The sequence below is a fragment of the Typopeltis vanoorti genome, chromosome 16 (genome assembly GCF_054136105.1).
Source record: "Typopeltis vanoorti isolate ZY-2024b chromosome 16, IOZ_Tvanoo_1.0, whole genome shotgun sequence".
Lineage (NCBI taxonomy): Eukaryota > Metazoa > Arthropoda > Arachnida > Uropygi > Thelyphonidae > Typopeltis > Typopeltis vanoorti.
The window spans coordinates 111,423,433-111,446,190 of record NC_143564.1 but is presented as its reverse complement, the minus strand read 5'-3'; the positions used below and the strand labels follow the sequence as shown (position 1 = coordinate 111,446,190).

At 35.8% G+C, this 22,758-nt stretch overlaps 1 protein-coding gene across 3 annotated transcripts in view; it reads left to right on the top strand.

Moving 5' to 3' along the window:
* LOC150098264 (spatacsin) overlaps positions 1–22,758 on the top strand; it is an 891,110-nt gene that overhangs the window by 457,622 nt on the left and 410,730 nt on the right. For all 3 annotated transcript variants that reach the window (XM_090406151.1, XM_090406152.1, XM_090406153.1), the window contains exon 20: positions 17,103–17,262. In XM_090406151.1, coding sequence (XP_090262277.1) covers positions 17,103–17,262 — 160 coding nt within the window. The remainder of the gene's footprint in view (positions 1–17,102; positions 17,263–22,758) is intronic.

Genomic DNA, 22,758 nt, shown 5'->3' with positions numbered 1-22,758 from the left:
ACTTGCATAGATCTTGCCAGGAACACTCAGTTGGGAAATACCTATGTAATTCTCACATTCAGTTTTATTTCCATTTTTATATATGGGTACTATGAGAGCTCTACTCCAATCATCAGGAATTCGTCCCTCTGTCCAGGCTTTCTGAACTATGCAGTGCAGCCACTATAAGACTTTTATACCTCCATACTCGAGCATTTCTGGTCGAATATCATCTACTCCTGCTGCCTTTCCACATTTCAAGCCTTTGATGGCTTTTTCTACTTGAAGTATGGATATGTATTCCTGACTGCATGTCTGGTCAGTGTTTTTTACCACTGTGCTGTTATCACTGCTTGTTTCATTTAGCAATTGTTTGAAGTAATTACTCCATACCTCAAGGATATCTTTTTCTCCTGTTTTCATGTCACATTTATCATCTCTAACTCCTTTTACAGTACTCTTTCCTCCATTCCTAAGCTTCTTCAACAACCTCCAGAAAATTTTTGTCACCTTCTTGATATTTATTTTCTATATTTTTGCCAAAGTCCTCCCATGACTTTTGTTTAGCTAGTTTTACACAGTGTTTAGCATTCTTGCATTTGTCTCTGTATTCTCTAAGAGCACAAGTTGACTTATTTGACAGGAACTTTTGATATGCTTTCTTCTTTTCCTTCACTGCCTCTTTAACTTCCTGTGTCCACCAGGGAGTTCTGATTTTTGTATACTTGCGGACAACTTCACCACATGCCTCTCTGGCAGAATGAATCAGTGTTTTCTTCAGAGTTTGCCACTGAATCTCCAAGGTTTGATTCCTGTTCTCAAACTCTTTAATTTTTTCTTCAATAATCGTTGTGTATTTTAGTCTACAATTGACATCTGAGAGCTGCTCAACTTTTATTCGCTTTAAAACTTTCTTAGATGTTATTCTTTTCAATATGAAATTCAATTTTATCCTGCTCAAAACTAAATAGTTATCACTTCCATTTTCAAATCCTCTGTACACTGTGGTGTCCTGCACCAGCGAGAAAACATCACTATCAACAATAACATAGTCAATGAGACTTTTCTTATTCCTAGCCTCTTCTCTCCATGTGAATTTGTGCACATTTTAATGTTGGAACATGGTGTTAGTAATAACCAGTCCATCTCCTGAGCAGAAATCCAACAGATATTTGCCATTATTAGCTTTGCTCTTTTCTCCAAATTTTCCTAAAATATTTTTGTATGTCTCACAATCATTTCCTACTCTGCTGTTTAGATCCCCAACAAGGACTAATTTTTCCTTTTTCATTTTGTCAGTTGCTTTTTCTAAAGCATCAAAAAATTCCTCCACTTCTACCTTAGTAGAACTTTCTGTGGGACCATAGGCACAAATAAGTCTCATTGTCCAGTTTCCCATTCTCATATTTGCCCACATTACTCTACTCTACTATAATGAATACTGAGGATTTAATTATAAATATCAATTTAATTTTTTCCTGAAAAACTTTAGTTTCTGAAAATTGCACCATGATTTTTTAACTTTAATTTTTGAGGAAAAAAGTCCAAATTATATTCAAGTAAATACGGTAAATACTTTATTTTAAAACAATAGTAGAAAGCAGCAATAGATGTTGTACAAATTGGCATTATTTTTGATATGTGCAACATTAACTTCAACATTAATTTCAAATGCAACTTGTCGGTTCTCCACATTCCTAAATAACAATCTGCAGATTTCTTTCCATTTATCCAACTATGATCCTTAAGTACTCCTATCTCAATATTATAAATGAAGAAATTATATGATTAAATTGTTATCATGCCTTACCAGTGAATCCATTGTGACTGCAAAGAAGAGCAACGTATGTACATATAATATAAAATTATATAATGTTATATTATATGTAAATAATATGTTTGTGATTGCTTTTGTTTGGAATGTGAAACCGTGATACTTGTGGTATGGTTTTACTCATCTTTTCCTGCTAGCAAAGAATGCATACCAGCACTTATTGTTTTCCAAAAAAAAAAAAAAAAGTACTGGATGTACTACTTGCAGCCATCCCATGGCAGAACATATTGCAAGGGAAAGATGTTAGCAGTGCTTGGGATAAAATCAGCGGGTATCTGAGGAAAGCAATATCAGATTGTGTCCCCATGGTCAGGAGGTCAAACAAGGCAGGCATTAGATGGATGAGCAGTAGTATCAAGCTTGAACTGCAAAAAAAGAAAATGTTATGGAGAATTTACAAGGAGAAGGGCGATCAGGACACCCATGAGCAGTACAAGGCTCAAGCTAGGAAGGTTACCAGCATAGTAAGAAAAGCTAAATCAGATTATGAGAAGACCTTAGCCAAAGAGATCAAGGGTAATCCCAAAGAGTTCTTCCGCTATGTGGCAAGTAAGAGGAAGAATGACTTCAGAAGGATAACCTTAGTGGGTGCTGATGGTATTGAAGTGACAAAATCAGATGTAATAGTCGAGTTACTGAGTGATCACTTCTCGAAAGTCTATCACCCAAGTGAGGATATCTCTACACCTATAGCAATACCAAATGTGAGAATTGAAGCTAAAGAATCAGAGGTATTAAATATATTGCAAAACTTAAATGCAAACACTGCAGTAGGCTTAGATGGAATATCAGCTCGGGTGTTGCGTGAATGTGCAAATGAATTGTCAACCCCTCTTACCTGGATATTTAATTTAAGTTTGAACTCTGGTATGGTCCCTAGGGAGTGGAAGTTAGGCAAAGTGGTTCCTTTGCATAAGGGTGGCTCTAAAACTGCGGTATTGAATTACAGACCAATCACCATCTCAGGAGTAGTGGTAAAAGTATTGGAAAAGTTGGTTAAAGACAAAATTCAAGAATGGGTGGATCAGGATATGATACTCTATAGAGGCCAACATGGTTTTGTTAAAGGTAGATCCTGCCTTAGCAATCTATTAACTATTCATAATAGAATAACATCTGAGTTGGACAAAGGAACTGGCTACACAGTGGTACTTCTGGATTTTGCTAAGGCTTTTGACAGGATACCCCATAGAACACTGTTACGCAAATTGGAGCGGATGGGAATGGATATTAAATTGGTGATATGGATAGGAGAATGGCTCAGGGAGAGATACCATAAGGTGGTGTATGGAGGAGCCGAGTTCAGAATGAGGCAGGTGACCAGTGGTGTGCCTCAGGGCTCTGTGCTTGGGCCAATGTTGTTTAATTTGTATATAAATGATATAGGAAATGGCTTAAAGGGAGATATTCAGTTGTTTGCTGATGATGCAAAGTTGTGTAGTGCAATAAAAAATCAAGCTGATGTTGAAAGTTTGCAGGAGGATTTAAATAAGCTGGTAAAATGGGCAAAAGAAAATGGATGTCAGTTCAATGTGGAAAAGTGTAAAGTCATGTATTTTGGGATTAAAAGATTACCAGCTGTGTACTACATCGATGGAAAGGTACTCCAAGAGATTGATGAGGCTAGGGACTTAGGGGTATTGGTAGATAGGGAGATGAAGTTCAGAGGACACATTGCTAAGGTGTCCAAGATTGCACATAGGATTACTTAGTTGTTGAGGAACACACTGACATCCATAGATAAAGAGGTTATTATTCCCCTTTATAAAGCATTGATACTTCCACATTTGGATTACTGTGCTCAGGTCTGGTCACCTGGATTCCTTGGAGATGAGGAGGCTGTGGAGAGGGTTCAGAGAAGAGTGACCAAGTTGGTGAGTGATATAAAAAATGCTCCCTACATTGATAGATTGAGAGCTTGTGGATTGCAGAGATTGGTTGATAGGCGAAGAAGAGGGGATATGATAGAAACATTCAAATTACTAAAAGGTTTTTATAGGATTGATGCAGGGGAAATGTTTCAGCTGTGTGATAGTGATGGAAGAACAAGAGGCCATCTCTGGAAATTAAAGAAGAGTGTGGTTAACAAAGGTGTCAGAACAAGGTTTTTTGCCTGGAGGGTGGTGAATGAGTGGAATTCATTGCCTGACTTAGTTGTGAGCTCTTTGTCTGTAAATGAATTCAAGAAGAGATATGACAGATATTGTTTTGCTAGTTTGGGTCTCCCGCGATGAGTCTACTGACTCCATGGAGATACCCGTAATAATAATAATAATAATTAATTAGTTTTTAACTACTGTTCATTTTTTGTAGTCTTTCATATAGAAAGATATTGTAAAGTTCTGAACCTTAAAGGAGATAAAAGGATGGAAGAAAGCGAAGATGATTAGTTAACGATATGACTTTTAGAGAAAACTGACAAATAAAATTGCAAGTCATTTTGTGATTCTTTAAAAGGGAAAGCTGTAGTGTTCAAATTAAGGATTTCAGATCCAGAAGTTTTATTTCCAACTCTGAAAATAAAACTTCTTTAATAAATTTGTTGGCTTTCACCAGCGATCAAATAACCTGACAGTGAATGAGATGTTTTGAATTCAGAATAATATATTTTGAAAATTCAAAATAATATATTTTGAAAATTTAAAATAATATATTTTGAATGCATTTAGAATGAGGCTGAACATTTCTGAAAAGTCTGCCCACTTGTTTCTGATCCCCATGCCATAGGCATGTGAATTTCTGGAGCACTGGGCCCACCATACTCTGAATATGGCATATAACGGCATATTCAGATGGAATAAATGGAATGCTGTTAAAAAGTTATTACAAGTCTGTTTTAGAGCCAGGAGCAGCAGTAGTGAAGCACGTGAATCTCAACTGGCTTCATATTGATAATTTTCTTTCATCTGGAAGGCAGTCATTTTCAGTTTTGAAATTGAGTCTGACCTGACAGTAGTAAACTTATTTTTAACTATCATTAGAGGCATTGAATTGTTTACAACATACCTCTGAGAATCAGTGTCTTTATTTTTGGAGTCAGCAAAAGCATTCCCCAAACCTCCACAAGCATGTCTAAATTAACTTATTGGTGCAAAAATTTGGAAGAAATTTTAAATTTTGAGATCAATTTAATAGCTATAAATTTCTTTTTAACCATTATTTGAGGGCTCAGATAAGGTGTCAGTCCTTTTGAGCAGTACACTTTTAAAATGTTTCCACTGCCTTGATTATTACTGCTTTATACTGTGCCACATTTGCTCGCACTCTGAAGATGATGGTTTGGAATCCAACAAAATTTTAGCACATGACTTGATTTGCTCTTGTATTGCTGTGTTTAATAGTGTGAAACTTAAGATGCATAACTATCCATCACCTATCTGTACATTTCTATTAAACTTTTTTTGATACAAGAGTAATTTCTGAATTAAAATCATAAAGCACTGCATATCTGAAAGGAAACATTAATGTGGTTTGACAGCCACATGCATCTGAAATTTTCAAGATTTCATCATTATTTGTATGTATCCTTTGTATCCTCATGAAGCATACAGGATACTACAGTAATCTGCAGGATTAAGGTTTGCATTATTATTATTAGCTGAATGTTAATACTTTTTTTTCCATATTAATTTGTTAATTCTCATTTCTCCACTATTGCCAGGTCTTATATTTTGACTTTTAAAGGCACTTCTAACATAATCCATCCACTGAGATTTAGTCATTCTCTGTATCTACACTGTGTAGTTTTTATGGAACAGACGTGCGTTACTATCAAGATGACAATGCCCCATGCCACAAAGCTGCAGCTGTTATGGAATGGTATGAAGAGATGGGTGTCAAATGACTGCCCTGGCCTGCACAGAGTCCTGACCTCAATCCCATCGAACACTCTGAGTCAAATTGGAGCAGTGATTGAGGTCCAGAGCAGCACTTCCTCAGTGTGGAGCTGAACTCAGTGCTGCTTCGATGGAGGAATGGAAACAAATTCCACCCGATGTCTGCTGCACATTGGTGGAAACCCTCCCTCAAAAGGTGTAGTAGGTGATCAAAGCCAAAGGTGAACATACCCGATATTAGGGTTGGCCTGCTGGTATTAATTGTAAATTGCTAAAGTGTCCAGACAATTATTGGTAGATAGTGTAGACTATGTATTGCTTGGTATAATGTTCCATTTACCCCATACAATTGAAATGTTTTGAAAAGCTTTTCTCTGGGCACCTTGTCATATGCCTTTTCCAGATCTATAAAACTTAAGTACAGATCCTTGTCATATTCCCATGATTTTTCAACTATTTCTCATAAAGTGAAAACCTGAAATTTGATAACCTCTATTTGGTCTGAACCCAGCCTGTTTTTCTCCAAGTTTCTCTTCCATAATCTTTCTCAACCTCTTTTTGAGTATGCTTGCACATAAATCTTGCTTGAATTAGTAGAGAAGTTCCTCTGTAATACTTACACTCAGCTTTATTCCCCTTTTTATAATTGGGTACTATTGAAAGCGCTACTCTGTTCATTGGGAATTCGACCTTCTGACTTGGCCCTCAGAATTATGAAGTATAAACCACTGAAAACCTTTATACCTCCATAATTAAGCATTTCTTGTCAAATATCATCTGTTCCAGCTGCCTTTTCAAATTTTTTGACAACTTTTTCTATCTCAAGTATTGATATATATATGCTTCTTTGCATTCCTCCTGAAAAATTTCTAGTACAGTCATTGCTGTTTATTTAACAGTCTTTCAAAGTAATTACTTCAGACATCTAGGATATCCTTATCTTCAGTTCTGTAGTCAATAATAAAGTATACAAAAAAGTCCCCCCCCCCCAAGTTAAATTTTGCTAGTCTCTGTAAAACTAAGATTGCATCTTTGATTACTCTACCATTTCTGAATCCCATTTGTTCTTCTATTACTTTTTCATACTTTTTTTTTAATTCTGTTCCGTTTGATTCTGATAACTATTATTTTTCAGAAAATTACAATATGTACTGAATGCTAATTATAATAAATAATTTAATGTGTTCTCCATTTGGCCACATCGTCTGGATACTCTTAGCATATTCCTAACACATCTTAACCATCAACATCCTAAGATCCAGTTCACCTAAGAAAAGGAAAAACAGCACTCTCCCTTTCCTAGGCACTCCTGATTATATACCAGCCTTGGCATTCTGTATTTATAGAAAACCCACTCATGTTGGTAGATACATTAACCAGGAGTCATCCTCCACCCATTCCCAACAATACAGGATTAAAAAAAACCTATATAACAGGGCAAAATTAATCAGTTCTGATAGGAGTGCCCTAACTACTGAATGTGACTACATTCTCACACTTTATTAGCCAGTCCTCACAAAATCCAAAAAACATTAAACCCCCATAACTGCAGTCCTCCCTACTCTCTCTAATTCAGAAAGATTATACAAAATCTATCACCATTGCATATATCTGGAGCATATTAGAAAAACTAACAAAAATTCTAATACAACCTAACAAAAACCACTTACAGACCACATAAAAAATGGCACCCCTTATTCCCTCCACCAAAGATCAGCCACATTACCTAGACCTACAAGGTGTCTACCAGGTCCCTTACAGTTGCAAACTGTCCTGCTATGGCCAAATAGCCAGGACAGCCAATATCAGAATTTCTGAACACATGGACTACATCCGGTCCCATCATTACAGCCACTCTGAACTTGCTGAACCATCCTTTGGACACTCACCAAAGGACACACTGGAAGAAGGCCAGTTTATTACACTGTAGCAAATATAAATATGAGAGGCTATTCCTGGAATCTGCCTAAGCCCTGAAAAACTTTCCAAACTTCAACAAATGTGGATGCATGAAACTGCCCAAAATTTGGGAAACACTCATCCTCAGATCATTAGCCCAACAGCCCAACAATGCTACCAATTTAGCCCACTAGATGGCCATTTAGGACTCTAGTCATTCTTTGGTTGCCTTTCTTTAGCCTCATTCACATATCATTGTTCTATAATGCCTGATGATGCCAATGTAATTTCAAAATGTCCGTGAGGTTTGCCTAGTGGCTGTGCGCTTTGCAACCATATGACTGATGAAGGAGTGTCCCAGGTTCGATTCCCGTTGAAGACGTGAGGAATTTGAGGATCTTCCTCAGCCATAGCCAAGTTAGCCGGTCTTGGGTGCTGGCAGTAGGGTTTTTTCCGCCACTTTATCTAGCGTTTTTCTTCCTGCAAGCAGGCAAACCGGCCTTGTGAACACACACACACGGATCTACAGCCATAAATACTTAACCCCCCATGAGGAGGGCTCAACTTGCCCCAATAGGGATGGGGGGGGGAACTCCATACGAATAAATAAATAAATAAATAAATGCCAAAATATCGGAAGTATTAATTTTTTTTCTTATGTGATTCTTACCCACACAAGGTTGTCAGTACATTTGTACTGTGGATGGAATAAGGATTTTTTTCCCCATTTTTATCAATTATACACACACACATGTGGTGGTCTGAAAAGTTCTCGGGCTATCAATGAATAAACAAATTTATAATTTCAAAAAAAAAAAAAAATTATTTTCAGCATAATTTCCTTTAAGACTACATTTATTACAGCTATGCTCCAGCACCATTATCCCTTCTCTGTAGTGGTTCTCAATAAGATCTGCAAAATACTTCTCTGCAGCTGCAATCAACTCTTGATTCAAAGAAAAACGCTGACCAGCGAGGAAGAGATAGAAATCAGAGGGAGCCAAATCTGGGGAATAGGGTGTATGTTCCAACAATTAATACTGCAGATCCCTTAATTTTCTCATTGCCAAAACACCTTTGTGAGCAGATGCATTGTCCTGATGAAAGATGATTTTTTCCTTCTGCAAACTGGGTCTTTTCTCATGAATTTTTTCATCTAGTGTGGTTAAAAGATCAGAATAATGTTCCCCGGTTATTGTTTTACCCTTTTCAAAATAATTAATAAACAAAATGCCTTTAGCATCCCAATGCCATGACCTTTCCTGCTGATGGAACCAACTTTGTCTTCTTTAGTGCCGAACATTCGGCTTCTGTCCACTGTTTTGACTGCTGTTTGGATTCTGGTGTGTAATGGTGAATCCAGGTGTCTAATTTATAGTAATAACTTGACTCACAAAATCAGTTTTATTGTTAAAATGCTCCAAGCACTGTTCAGAGATTTTCATGCGAGTGCATTTTTGATTTGCTGTGAGCAAGCGTGGCACCCATCTTGCGCAAAACTCTTTCATTTACAATTCATGTGCATGAAAAATATATCTTACATATTCTTTTGAAATGCCTATAGTCTCAGCAATTTCACACAATTTGACTTTCCAGTCATGCAATACCATATCGTGCACTTGATCAATGATTTCTGGTGTTGTTACACATTTTGGACGTCCTTCACGTGGATCATCTTCAAGACTGGTATGGCCACGTTTAAACTTTGCATCCCATTTCTTAATTGTTGAAAATGAAGGAGAAGAGTGCCCATAAACTTTTATGAACTTTGAACGAATTTCTTTTGGTGTTAAACCTTCTTTTGCAAAGAATTTTATAACTGCACGATTCTCAATTTTATCCATTTCAAGGGATACAGACAACACTTTTGCTTCAGACAGCTGCATAAAACAAACTACTTGATAGAATGACTTGCAATTTCACATGGATGCATATGACAGATGTACCAACTGAGAAAAAAAAAAATCTTGCCAATAGTGTTGCCATCTATGGTCAAGGCCGAAAACTTTTCTCACTACCCTCATATATATATATATATATATATATATATATATATATATTAGATATTTTTTTATTATGTTTAGATAGTCTGCAAAAACCCTGCTCTAGAGACCAAACATAGAACTCTTTCAAGCCACTTTAGGCCTCCAATAAGCAGAGCGGTTGTCTGTGCAGTGAAATTTCATTATGATTTACTTTAGAAACAATTAGACAGAAAATACAGAGAAAGACACAGCGGCAAAATGATAAAGCAAAGATGCATTTGAAATGATGCAAAAGAAATGTCATCTCCCATCTAAAATATAATTAAAGTTACTATAATTACTATTCAGTGTAAGTCATAATTTCCTGAAAAATAATAGTTGTGTCATATCTATTATATGTCATAGCCAACATATAAGCCTTTTTACTTGAATGATTCTGATAAATATCTTGTTAGCATGGCTCAGCACTGACACGGGTCAATAGCTGTCACATTTTGATTTTGTATTGGGATGATTTTACTGTCTCCATTCAACTGGGATTTTATTTTTTTCCCTAATATTAGGTTGTATGAATAGTTTGGGTATTGTATAGTTCCTTCCCCTCCCACAGTTCTTTTGAGATACTGTTCAGTCCTGGGACCTTTTTTTCCCCCCTTCATTAATTTTATCCATGATTATTTCTTCTTCTAGGGTTTTTGGTTTGGTTTGGATTCTGTTTGATCTATTTGTGAGTAATTTCAAGAAGCGTTTTGTCCAGATTGTTTCTCTTTCTGTTGGATTTCCTGTCACCTTGTCTCCATTGAGCACAGTGATGGAGTAGCTCTTAGTGCATTGGTTCCCAACCATTTTCCACTTGTGTACTCCTTTTGAACCCATTTCTATAAATTGTACCCTTTTTTTTAAAAATAGCTTTTTTAAATACTGACACTTTTGTTCAGTTCCTATCTTAATGTACCTTGCAATGACGAGCAAAATAGATAAATCAGCAACATCTACGCTTTCATCAAACTGGATGGAAAAGAATTTACTTTTTTTTAATTCTGTCTACTACTACAGCTTCAACATCATCAGACATATCCTGAATTCTCTGAGACATTGTATTGTTTGAAAAAGAGATAGTATCGTTAGTATCATACTCAGTCAATAACTGAACTGATCAAATCGTCAGTCTATGGATGTATTTATATTTTTGGAGAAGTTCTAGAAACGACGCAAATAGAAGTCAGTGGAAGGTTCGTTATTGCAAAGGTCATTTCCTAGTAACAAGTGATTGTTACTTAGTTTTGTCACCCATCCTCCTGATGCATGAACTGTACATAATGATTAGTAGAAGAGTGGTTTGGGGGTTCATAGCCACGCCTCACTAATCATCATTTGCTAATGTGAGCTGGTTTTGAAGTGTCTCCATTAGCAGTGATTCAACATAACATTTATTGTTCCATAACTAGCATTTTTCATTTTGTTTTCTTTACTTGTTTTTTCGCCATTATTGACTATTTTTTGTGTATCCCTGAATGGTCCAGCACGCACCCCTAGGGGGTATGCATACCACTGGTTGGGAACCGATGTCTTAGTGGTTTGATTGATTGTTTTGTACAAAGTTCTGGTGTCATTTTTTTTTAAATGCATCTTTGCTTTATCATTCAGCCACTGCCTTTCTTTCTCTGCATTTTCTGTCTGCTTGTTTCTTGAGTAAATGATAAGATTCTGTCTTTTACTAATAGCTTGTTTTTTCATCTCTCTCTGTCTCTGAATCTCTTCTTCCCTACTTGTTCCACAATATCCCATGTCATCCTTTCATTATTGCTCTTTTTTAGAGTAAGCTGGGATCCTTGCAGTTGTGTCCAGCAATTCTTCTTTACCTTGATTCCAACAATTTCTTATGTCTTTTTCTCTTATTGCTGAAGTTTCCCCTGTAATCATTTCTCCATACTAATGGTTGTATGCTGGGTATCTTGATGTCTATTATTGTTGCTTTGGATGGTATTTTCTTGTTTGGCAAATTTTATGTTTATTTTTGGATGAAAGGATGCATATCTATTTTCTTGAATGTTTTTACATTTTGAACAGAGCTTTTCCATCTTTTATTAATTAATACATAGTCTATGCAGTTTTCACCTCACCCACTGGAGAAATCCAGGTGTATTTATTGCTTTCCCTATGATAAAACATTGTATTGGTGATGAACAGACTTTTTAATTTACAGAAATTTAGTAGTATTCTCCTCTCTCATTTATTTCTCCTATTCCAAATTTCCCATAACACCTTTGTTAGAATTTGAAAATCTTTTAACTTTTGCATTCAAATCTCCTGGAATTATTAGGATATTTCTGTTGTTTGTATCACCTGTTTCTTCATACAGTTCTAAAAATTCTTCTTCTTCTTTGTGAAAATGGTCTAGTGCATACACTTGGGCAATTTTAATATGAAGTTCTTTCTTTTTGCTAAAAGATAGGATTCTTGAAGAGATGTGTTCATATCAGTGATGGTATTTATGAAATGTTTTCTGAGTATAATTGCAGCTCCTTCTCTTTCTGCTGATCTCTTTAGATGAAGAGATCAGCAGCACAGATGGATGAAAGCATGGTAAACCTAAGTGAAGGAAGAATGTGCTACTCTAGATGGAGTAGCACATTCTTCCTTCACTTAGTTTTAACCAGTACCATGCCTTCATCCATCCAGTGTGTCCCTGAAATTCTGATCACATTCCATCTAAAGCATTTTAGCTCCTCTTCAAGTAGTCTTAGATTACTGGTTTTATGCTGTATTCTGATGTTTATAGTTGAGATGTGAAAATGTCTTTGTGCAATTTTTCACCTGTCCCCTGTGGTTCTGGTTCAGGCACTTGATTTCTCCTGAATATGGTAGTATTGTTGTTACGCTTCAATTTTAAATCCATGAAACTGTTTGGCAGAATACTGTAACTGGATCGCCAATCCTCTGTTACAGTTGCAGCAATTACCAGTACTTGGCTAGGATTGCCAGCCATAGATTAGTCTCTGCCAATCATCCACCTCATTGACGAAACAGTTGTTCTTCTGCCTGTCAATGATTACTCTACAGTTGCTGCCCCTGTAGAGAGCATTATCTAGCTGTGCAGAACTAATACTTATGTAGTATATTGTATAACAGCACTAATGGACATGCCATAGTGCTGTCATACAATGATATGAGGCTTGTTGAGAAATCATTTCTATCCCTGCTCCTCCACAGCTTGTTGTGGACCATCTCACAGTTCTCTCTGCTTATTTCTCAGTTAACCTCTATATCTGAGGGTCATTTCCCTATCTGCCACGTGGGGACATGCTCAGCAGCAGTCAGCTCTGTTCTGAACAGGGTTGGTGTACAGGATATTATGTACTATGTGAAAAAGTTATATCATTACTAACTTCCTAATGACATTTCCCTTCAAATTAATCTGTTATCTGTCAAGATTCCAATATTATCAGATCTTATATATTCTGCCTTGTAAGTCGCGTTTTACTATATTAATCCACCTACATCTTGGTCTTCCTCCTATTTCAGCAGAGAAAACTTGGTTTGCTAACCTTTCCTCTCTCATTCTGTTTGTGGTCAATACCACCTGAGATAACTCTGCTGACACATTCCTGTATTGCTGACATTGGCAAGTTCTTTACTAATATCCTCATTTTTTATGTGATACTTTCATTGATGCTATCTGTTCACTCCTCTAATCTTTCTCAGAACACTCATATTTGTGGTTTCCAGTCCTTAATCAAGTTTGATTTTTAATCTAGCTCTCGGATTCATAAGGTAAAATTGGTTTGAAACACACTCTTGTAAACAGCTAGTTTAGTTTTGACTAATTTTTCTCTTATTCCATATAAAGTTATTCATTTGACTTCCTACCATACCAGCTTTGCTAATTATGTTGTCTATTTTCATGTGTAATTTCCCATCCTCATTAAAGTCGTGCCTAAATAACTGAAATGTTTTAACTTTTTCTATAGGTTCTTCATTTAGAATATAGTTAGTTGACGTTTTCAACATTTATGTCCCTTTGCATTTGTACTTGATTTATTTAGAATTGTAACATCATCTGTAAAGTAACCAGCTGTTTACATTACAGATTAACACTTTCAGTTTTGATATGAGATTTAATACCATCTTCTTTCATAATGCGATTGATATATATGATGAATAACAGTGGATGTAATGTACACCCTTTTCTCCCACCTGATTAAACATCAAACCATCTTACTTTACCCTCTTCAGTTTTGACTGTTGACTTACAGCTCAAACAATTATAAATTACTGAATATAATATCTTCTTTAAACTATATAACTCCAATAGCTCAATAATTATGTAGTTGCTCTTGTCACTTTGTCATATGCGTTTTCGAGATCCACAAAGCTTACATACAGATCCTTTTTATATTCTCATGATTTCTTAGCTATTGACCTTAAAGTGAAAATATGATCCTAGCAATCTCTATTTGACCTGAATCCAGCTTGTTCTCCTAGCTTCTCTTCCATAATTTTTCTTGGTGGTTTTTCAAGTATACTTGAATAAATTTTAGCAGGAACACTCAGTAGGGTTTAAATTAATATAATGGTATGCTGAATTCCAAATTGCTAGTTCTCCAAGTTAATTTCATGCATCGGGTAATATCTGCTGATTGGGTGCACCATGAGGTGAGGATTGGACATTTGGGTCAGAAGCTTGGTCATTTTTTTACATTCTTTATAGCTACATGAAAGTTTTCTTTTAGTTATCTAGTTTATTCCTGATATGATTCTTTTACCTCTGTGTAGTATTTAAAGCATCCAAATATGACAATTATCTGCTTTAAATATTAAAAACTAGGTATTTTCTTCCCATTGTTTTCCAAGCTTATTTCCTGAGTGATTATAAACAAAAACTCTTTCTTCTTTATTTTCTAACTCACATAAAATTTTTAATTATACAAAGTAATCATTTGAAAACAGAAACAAATTTTTTTTTTTCTTTTTTAACTTCCAAGGAATAAAAATGTTAGTCTCATGCATTGAGTTAACTGATTGATCTAGATATATAGCCATTAAATGTATCAGATTACAGTTGTTTTGAGTTGACTTGTGGTGATTTGGAAAATCATAGAAAGAATCAAATAGTAAGCCGAAAATAGTATAGTGTCCAGAAAAAGAAAAAGTATACCTGATTTACAGATGAGAAATAATTTTCTTGACATGGTGAAATATGTAATACCCATCCTTATAGAATTAACTGAATCTTTTAATACGGTAGACCACATCATTCTAATAATTCTAAAGAATCACGTGAAGTGTAGTTTGGATAGTTGAGACAAACAGTAGTCAAAGTTGCCAGTTGAGCTTTATGGAGGGATAACATGTTGGGTTTTTTTATGCATATTGTGTAGTGCATGTTATTTATATTTGTGTTAAGGCTACCACAAATATTGGTGGAGTGGATGTGGAGGTATTTTTATTTTTTGTGCTTTTGTTGCTTTTTATGGAACAGCAGAAAACAATAAATGAATTCAGAACTTTTGTTATTTTTACATTTTTATTTTATTTATATTTAATATCAGTTTTACCATCTGTCCTATCTGAAGAAGTAAAAATGGCTATCCACCATATGAAAAATGGCCAATCACCAGGAATTGATAGTATAAAATCTGATGAATTAAAAATGGGTGGACAAATACTCTTTAAAGCTTTAGCAGAAAGGTTTACTTGATATATACAATTAAGGAAAGTACCTACTGAATGGAAAACATCAAAGACCATAATTCTGCATAAAAAAGGTAATAAAGAAGACATCAGTAACTACAGACCCATCTGTCTATTAGCGCGCACACACATAAAATATTTGCTAGAGTCATCCTAAACCGAATGCAAACCTCCATCAACGAAAATAGCTACAAAGAACAGGCTGGTTTCAAAAACGGCTTTTCAACAATAGATCACATTCAAACTATTACTCAGCTCACAGAAAGATGCAGAGAATACCAGATCTCACTTTATCTTCTTTTTATAGAATTTAAAAAGCATTTGACACTGTTGAACATAACGCAGTATTCCAAGCTTTAATAGAACAAGGCATAGAAAAAGCATACATCCAACTCATAAAAGATATCTACAAAGAAGGCACAACAAATATCACCCTTTTCAATCACCTGATTAAAATTAACTTAAGTAGAGGAGTACGTGTCAGGGTGATGTCTTATCACCTAATCTCTTCACATCTACTCTGGACAGCATCATTTGAAAAATTGATATGAAAGATGGAATAAACATTGATGGTGAAATGTTAAATATCCTATTATTTGCCGATGATGTGGGATTAATATCTCACTCACCCAAACTCTTAGAATCAATGCTGAATAACATAAGCCAAAACTGCCAAAAAATTGGATTGGAAATACATCTGTACAAAACAAGATGGATGATAAACAAATACTGTAAAGTGTGTCCCTAATTTCATAAATATAAAAGAAAGAAAAAAATACTGTAAAGATCATACAATCACTCTAGAATCTCACACCTTTGAGACAGTAAAAGTTGAAGAATACATCTACCTCGGCCAGTCCATAAAAATGAATAATGATATATCAAATGAAATAGCAAGGAGAAAAAGAGCTGCTTGGATAGCCTTCAACAAAATGAAATCAACAATTACCAACCAAAACATAGATATAGAAATAAGAGCCCATCTTTTCAATAGTCACATCTTACCAGCATTAACTTATGGCAGTGAAACATGGAACACAACTTTAAAAGAAGAACAAAGCTTAATAACAACTCAACGTGCAATAGAAAGAAGAATGTGCAATATAAACAAAATAGACCACGTAAGACACACAGAAATCAGCAAGAAGTCTGCACTCACGGACATAATAAAAGCAATCTACAAGAGCAAAAGAAGATGGGCAGGACATCTCGCTAGAATGAGAGACAACAGATGGACAGCCGGAGTTACAAACTAGTATCCGAGAGATACCAAAAGTAAACCTGGAAGACCAGCCTTAAGGTGGGAAGACCCAATGATTAAGAAAGTCGGAAGAAAATGGAGAAGAAAGGCCCAAGACAGGAATAGCTGGACTCTTTACAACCTGCAGTCATGAAGAAATCCTGACTGAAATCACAGGTCCATCAAGGTAATCAGTTTTACAGTAGCTTGCATCTTAAATAGCGTGTTGCCTGAAATACGATGCAGTGGGATACTACTCTACAGATTTTCATCCTAAATTTCAAATAGTGTTGTGGCTGTACAGTGTAAAAATGTTTACTTCTAATTACATTGCACCCCATGGCAAGGTTGTGAGCATATGACATATTAGTACAGCGGGTGAGGTAAATGTCAGATAATATGAAAATTCCAGTGTATGGGAAAACATAATACTTTTTCCAAGCAACTCTTTTGGAAAAATAAAACCTTTAGACCATTTTTTCTGTCGAGGCTGCAAATTTTAAGATTGCTCTTTTATATGTATCAACTGTCTATTCTATTTTTGTTCGTGTAATGCTTTTATCTGTTCTCTATATGACCTATTGCAATTTTCTTGTATGAGTTTTAATTTTTTTCCTTCATTCTTCAAATCCTAGGTCTTTAAATAAAGAAGTGGTAATTTGGCTTCCTCTTGCTGCATTTTGCCATTACAACTGTTTAGAACCGACTTTATCTGCATTGATGGAATGTATAAAAGTTGGAGATTGGTTTATGTTCTTAGTTTTCTCCCAAATATTTCAAGTACCCCAGGAACAGGTATGTTGAATGTATAGTAAAAAACTTAGTTAAATTTATTATACCTATGTAATATTGCTGTCCATGTGACTTGTAAATGTTAGCATTTCAGATGGACTTCAGATAGAAGATGATAAAAGATGTCTAAATGATTTCAGCTATATCTTAAGAAAAATATTGCATATGACATACAGTGTATCAACTATATAAGCAGTATTTTTGTTATTCATTTATAATTAGCCTTTTAGTGCATAAAATCATGATTTTTATTTATTATTTTTTTTTTACATCTCAGAATGCATAAGCACCTTTTATTATTTCAATTTTAATTTAAATCAAATGTTTCATTTTAATCATCGTCTACATCAGGCATGGCCAACTTCCTTCTATACGGGGGCCAATATATGATGAGTGGTAGCATCACGGGCCGCACACTTTTCGATAGAACTTAAATATAAACAATAGAAACAATAAACTCTGCATTTTCCCATGGCAATAGTTATATGTATTGAATTACTATATTTGTTAAATCATTTTACTACTGCGAGAACAATATAAAATACTTGATTGATTTAAATATAAGTTGTTAAATTAAATTTAATTACATATTTCTGGTTATTTACATGTAACACAACTTAACGAGAACACTGTGGGCTTTCATGTGCGGCAACAAGTTCATCAAAGTCAATTTTCAATGATGATAATGATATTTGTAACAAATCCTGAAGGTAGTCATCAGTCAGGCATCTTTGTGATGATTTAACTGCCCTCATAGTTGAGAAAGTGCATTCACATATGTATGTGCTTTCAAACATAGATGCAATTCTCAAGCTGAAATCACTCAACGTAGGATATTTTTCCCTTGGTACCAGTTTCCAAAAGTCAATGCCTATCTCCACCCTTGACTGGAAAAAAGGGGTCACTTTGAAGGTCACACAACTCCAATTGAATAATGTCATGCTGCTCTGAAATGTCACATTTCATTGGATTGTTAAATAATGTCAGTTGTGGCCGCATGTCACTGAAGTCAGAAAATCGTTTACTGAATTTCTCCAAAAGTTGGTCTAACATTGGCACAGAAAACTTGAAGTCAATGTAATGGCTCTCCTCCATCAACTCCCTGCAGGAAGGAAAATGTACCAAGTTTCCTCTGACTTGGGTGAATTTAACAACCTTCAGTCGACTTATGAACCCATCTAGGTATCCAACTAAATCTGAGATTGTTTGGTTACGTCCCTGTAACTTCACGTTGAGGTCATTCATGTGTTCATTAAAATGAGGATCACATAATTTTGTGATTAGTTCTTTGTTTTTCTTCTCATGTTCTTCTAAAATCTCTTTTATTTTCTTTCTCAAAGCAAAAAATCTGTTTCAAACAGTTCCCTCTGCTTAGCCAACATGCTTCTGTGTACAACATATACAAACTAAATCGTCATATTCTGCCTCCATTTCTGTTAGAAAAGAAAAAACTTGTGGTGTGTCAAGGCCCGATTTCTGCCCTTAATTAGATTCACACACTTCATTACAGTTTTCATAACATCCTCTATCTCCAGAATTTTACCACGCTCTGTGTGGTAAAATTCTGAAGATAGATCCTGATGTATAATGCAGTGCAATACAGGGCAGTTGATTTCAACCTTCCTTAGTAAGCCAGCTAAGCCCTGTTTGAGTACCACGCATTGATTTGGCACCAACTGTCACAATAGCTGTGAGCTTGTTGATTTCACTGCATCACAAATGTCTTGCCCTTTGGCTGTGTTATGCAATGACTTTAATGCTAGTAGCTCATCATTAATAACAAAGTCTTTGGAAACAGTTCGAATGAAAATTAGAAGTTGAGCTGTATCTGTTATGTCAGTTGATTCATCCAGAGCCAATGAGAAGTAAGCTGAATCTGTAGTAACACTTTTTAATTTATTTAATATGTGAGAACCTATTTCCTCGACTCTTTTAGTTACAGTTTGTTTTCATAGTGCTTTCAAACGCTTTCAAACTCACTGGCAATTTTATCCTTCCCCAAATGCACGTACCATTTTCACAGAACAGTGTTTTATTTTACAATTTCACATCAGATAATGATTTTTTTGCTTTTGCTATCTCTGCACTTACAACAAACGATGCCAAGAATGAGCTTTTTTGTATTGATGTTGGTTTAATCAAAATAAATTTCTAAGCACTAACCTTTATCTTCAAATTATGCACAATTTTAGTACGTACTTGTCCAATGTATTCTTGGTGTTTAGCGACATTGTGCTATATGTAGTGCCGTTTGAGGTTATATTCCTTGTGCACAGGACAGTGCTTGCAAACACACAAGGCACTGTGGTTTGTTGTCGTTATTGTTTATAAACAGAAATTAATTTCCCCATTTCTCCTGAAATGATCTGTTTTCTTACAGATCTTACATTTCTTACTCATAGTACACTAAGGCTGAAGTAACTGACCAGGGAACACAAACTGCAACAATAACACTGTTAACTGTGAAATTGAGTCTCTGAAACTGATCACTAACCAGAACAGAGCAAGTGACTTTCAATGATGCGTTACTCTGGAGCGCATAGAAATCTACCACTCCCACTACTACAGCTCACACAGAGAAGCAGTAGATTTTATAAATTGAGTAATCTTTTTAAAGAAATTTTGATTCCATATTGAGAATATAAATTGTTCCCGTCATCAGAAATAATGAATATAACTAGTATATCAATCAGAAAATCTGATTGATATACCAGTCGAAACTAATAGCTAAATTGATAATACATATAATTTAATATAGTTTTTATCCTGCCGTGGGCTGCACAAAATCACATTACGGCCCGCGGGCCTGCTGTTGGCCACCTATGATCTACATCATTAATTTCCTGATATATATCCTGGGGGGGGGGGGGTATATATATGTCATACTTGAGGATATCTGTATTAAAATTCAGATACCCCACAAATAAAATGCAAAATGAACTTAAAAATTATGAAGGTTATTAAATTGCATGGTAAAAAATGGTTATAAAAGGTTATAAATGTTTTTTGTATATCATGTGCAAGATTTTTTTAGATGTTTTTATTTTTGGCTACTATAGTCTTGTTTAGATATAAAATGAATTTATTTAGATTAGATATTAGAAAAATAAAAGAAACAATTGAAAACAATAAAAATATGAAAATACTAAGAAAACATTTATCAGTTGGCATAACTCAAATATCTGCAATAAAAGACAAGAATGGAACTATAATAATTATTAAAACACTTAAGGAATTGAACAACGTAGTTAAGGATATAAATTAAATTATACTGTAATAAATACTTTCCGATATTTCGGCAACGTCATGTTGCCATCTTCTAAAGGAACTTACAAAAAAGCACGTGCACGTAGGCACTACAACACAGTGATTGGGAATGAAGAGATGAAGCTATTGTTCTCCTAAAAGTCCTGATGGTGCCCTCTAGCAGGCTAAGTAGGTGTTCTTGGCCGTTGGGCTGAAGGTCTACTGATGTAAGAATCCCAAATTTGGGGCAGTCGCATACAACCAAATTTGTTGAGGTTTGGAGAATTTCATAGGGCTGAGGCTGATTCCATAAATAGTCTTTCGAATTTGTATTTGCTATGGTGTATTACTGTAGCTTTCTTCCACCGTATTCTGTGGCATGTATCCAGAGCATGGTCTGCAAGACCAGAATGGCTGTACTTGTGAAAATGGATGTAGTCCTTGTGGTCAGAAATTCTGATATTCGCTGTCCTGCCTGTTTGGCCAAAGTAAGACAGTTTACAACTGCAAAGGACCTGGTATACACCAGGTAGGTCTAGGGGAAGTGGTTGGTCTTTAGTGTTGTGGATAAGGGATGCCAATTTTCTGTAAGGTTGTAACAGGAGGTCAGGTCAGGTCATGTTTTTTTAGGATTTTGGTAATCTTTTCCGAGGTGCCTTGGATGTAGGGAATGGTGATGGATTTAGAGTAATCCTTGTTGTAGAGTAGGGGAGGGGGTCTGTGGTTTGTAGGTTCTAATATTTTTTGGATTTTTTTTTTTAGGGTGGGGTGGGGGCGGTAGCCATTGGCTGAGAAAGTGTTGAGGATGTGATTTAGTTCAGTGTTTAGGGCCAAGTCGTTTGAACAGATTAGTTTAGCCCTGTTGTATAGTGTTTTCACCACTCCATATTGTTGTGGGGGGGGAATTGTTGGTGAATGTATCTACCTGTATGGGTGGGCTTTCTGTAGACTGAGAAAACCAAGGTTCCATTAGGCTGGTGGGTGACTAGTGTGTCTAGGAAAGGGAGGCTGTTGTTTTCCTCTTTTTCCAAGGTGAACTTGATTCTGGGGTGTTGGTTGTTTAAGTGTGTTATGAAGGAGAGAAGTGTTTCAGAGCCATGTGGCCAAATAGTGAACACATCATCAACGTAGCGAAGCCATATGGTTGGTTTTTGTGTGGCAGAGGCTAAGGCTTTTTCTTCAAAGGTCTCCATAAAGAAATTGGCCAAGGGTGGGGAGAGCGGTGAACCCATGGCTGTCCCCTCTATTTGTTTGTAGAATTTTCCCTGCCAAATGAAATAGCCTGAGTTCATTGTGAACTGAAATAAGGCTGAGATATCGGGAGAAAATTTAGCTTGGATTAACTCTAAAGTTTCCTTGAGAATGACATTTGCGAATAAAGAGGAGACGTCAAAGCTGGGCATTATGTCAGTACGTTGGAGTGTAAGGTTTTCTATGCTGGCTTTGAAATGGGCTGAGTTTTTTATGTGTGATGGTGTGTTGCCAGTATAGTGTATGAGCTCTTTGGCCAAATGTTTAGCTAATTTGTATGTGGGGGAATCAATGCCATCCACTATGGGATGTAATGGCACATTTTCTTTATGTTTTTTTGGGATAAATACGGGGGGGGGCATAGAGTTAAACGGCTTTAATCTGTTGGTAACTTCTACAGATCAAGAAGTGACTTTCTTAAGGAGCCTGTGAAGTTTTCTAATTTGAGAGTTGGTGGGATTGTATTCGATAGGGAGGTAAGCAGCCCGTCTAATAGAAGAGCATTCAGCTTACCTGTGTAGTCTTTTTGGGGTAAGTACTACAGTTGCATATCCCTTATCCGCTTTGGTGATAACTAATTCTTTATTATTCCTCATTTCCTGTAGAGCTTTATATTCCTTGTTGGATATGTTGGTTTTTGGTGGTCTTGCTTTGGAGAGGACACAAGCTACATCCAGTCTTACACTGTTGGCGACTTGATGTGGAAGGTGGCGGATTCTGCGTTCAATTTGGATCATAATATCCTCACTAGATATTTTTTGGGAGCAATGGCGAAGTTGTGGCCACGTGAAAGTGCATTGAGTTCTTCAGGCTTCAATGTAACTGAAGAAAGGTTGATTACAGTGTTGGTAGCCAGTTTTGGGGGGGAAAAAAATGTTAACAGCTGTAGCCAAGTATTCATCTGTTAAGAAGAAGTAAAAAGCAAAGAGCAGGAGGAGAATTGTGGAGTTTCTGCATCTACAGTATACAAAAAATAAACAGAAGAACAAAATTGGAAAAACT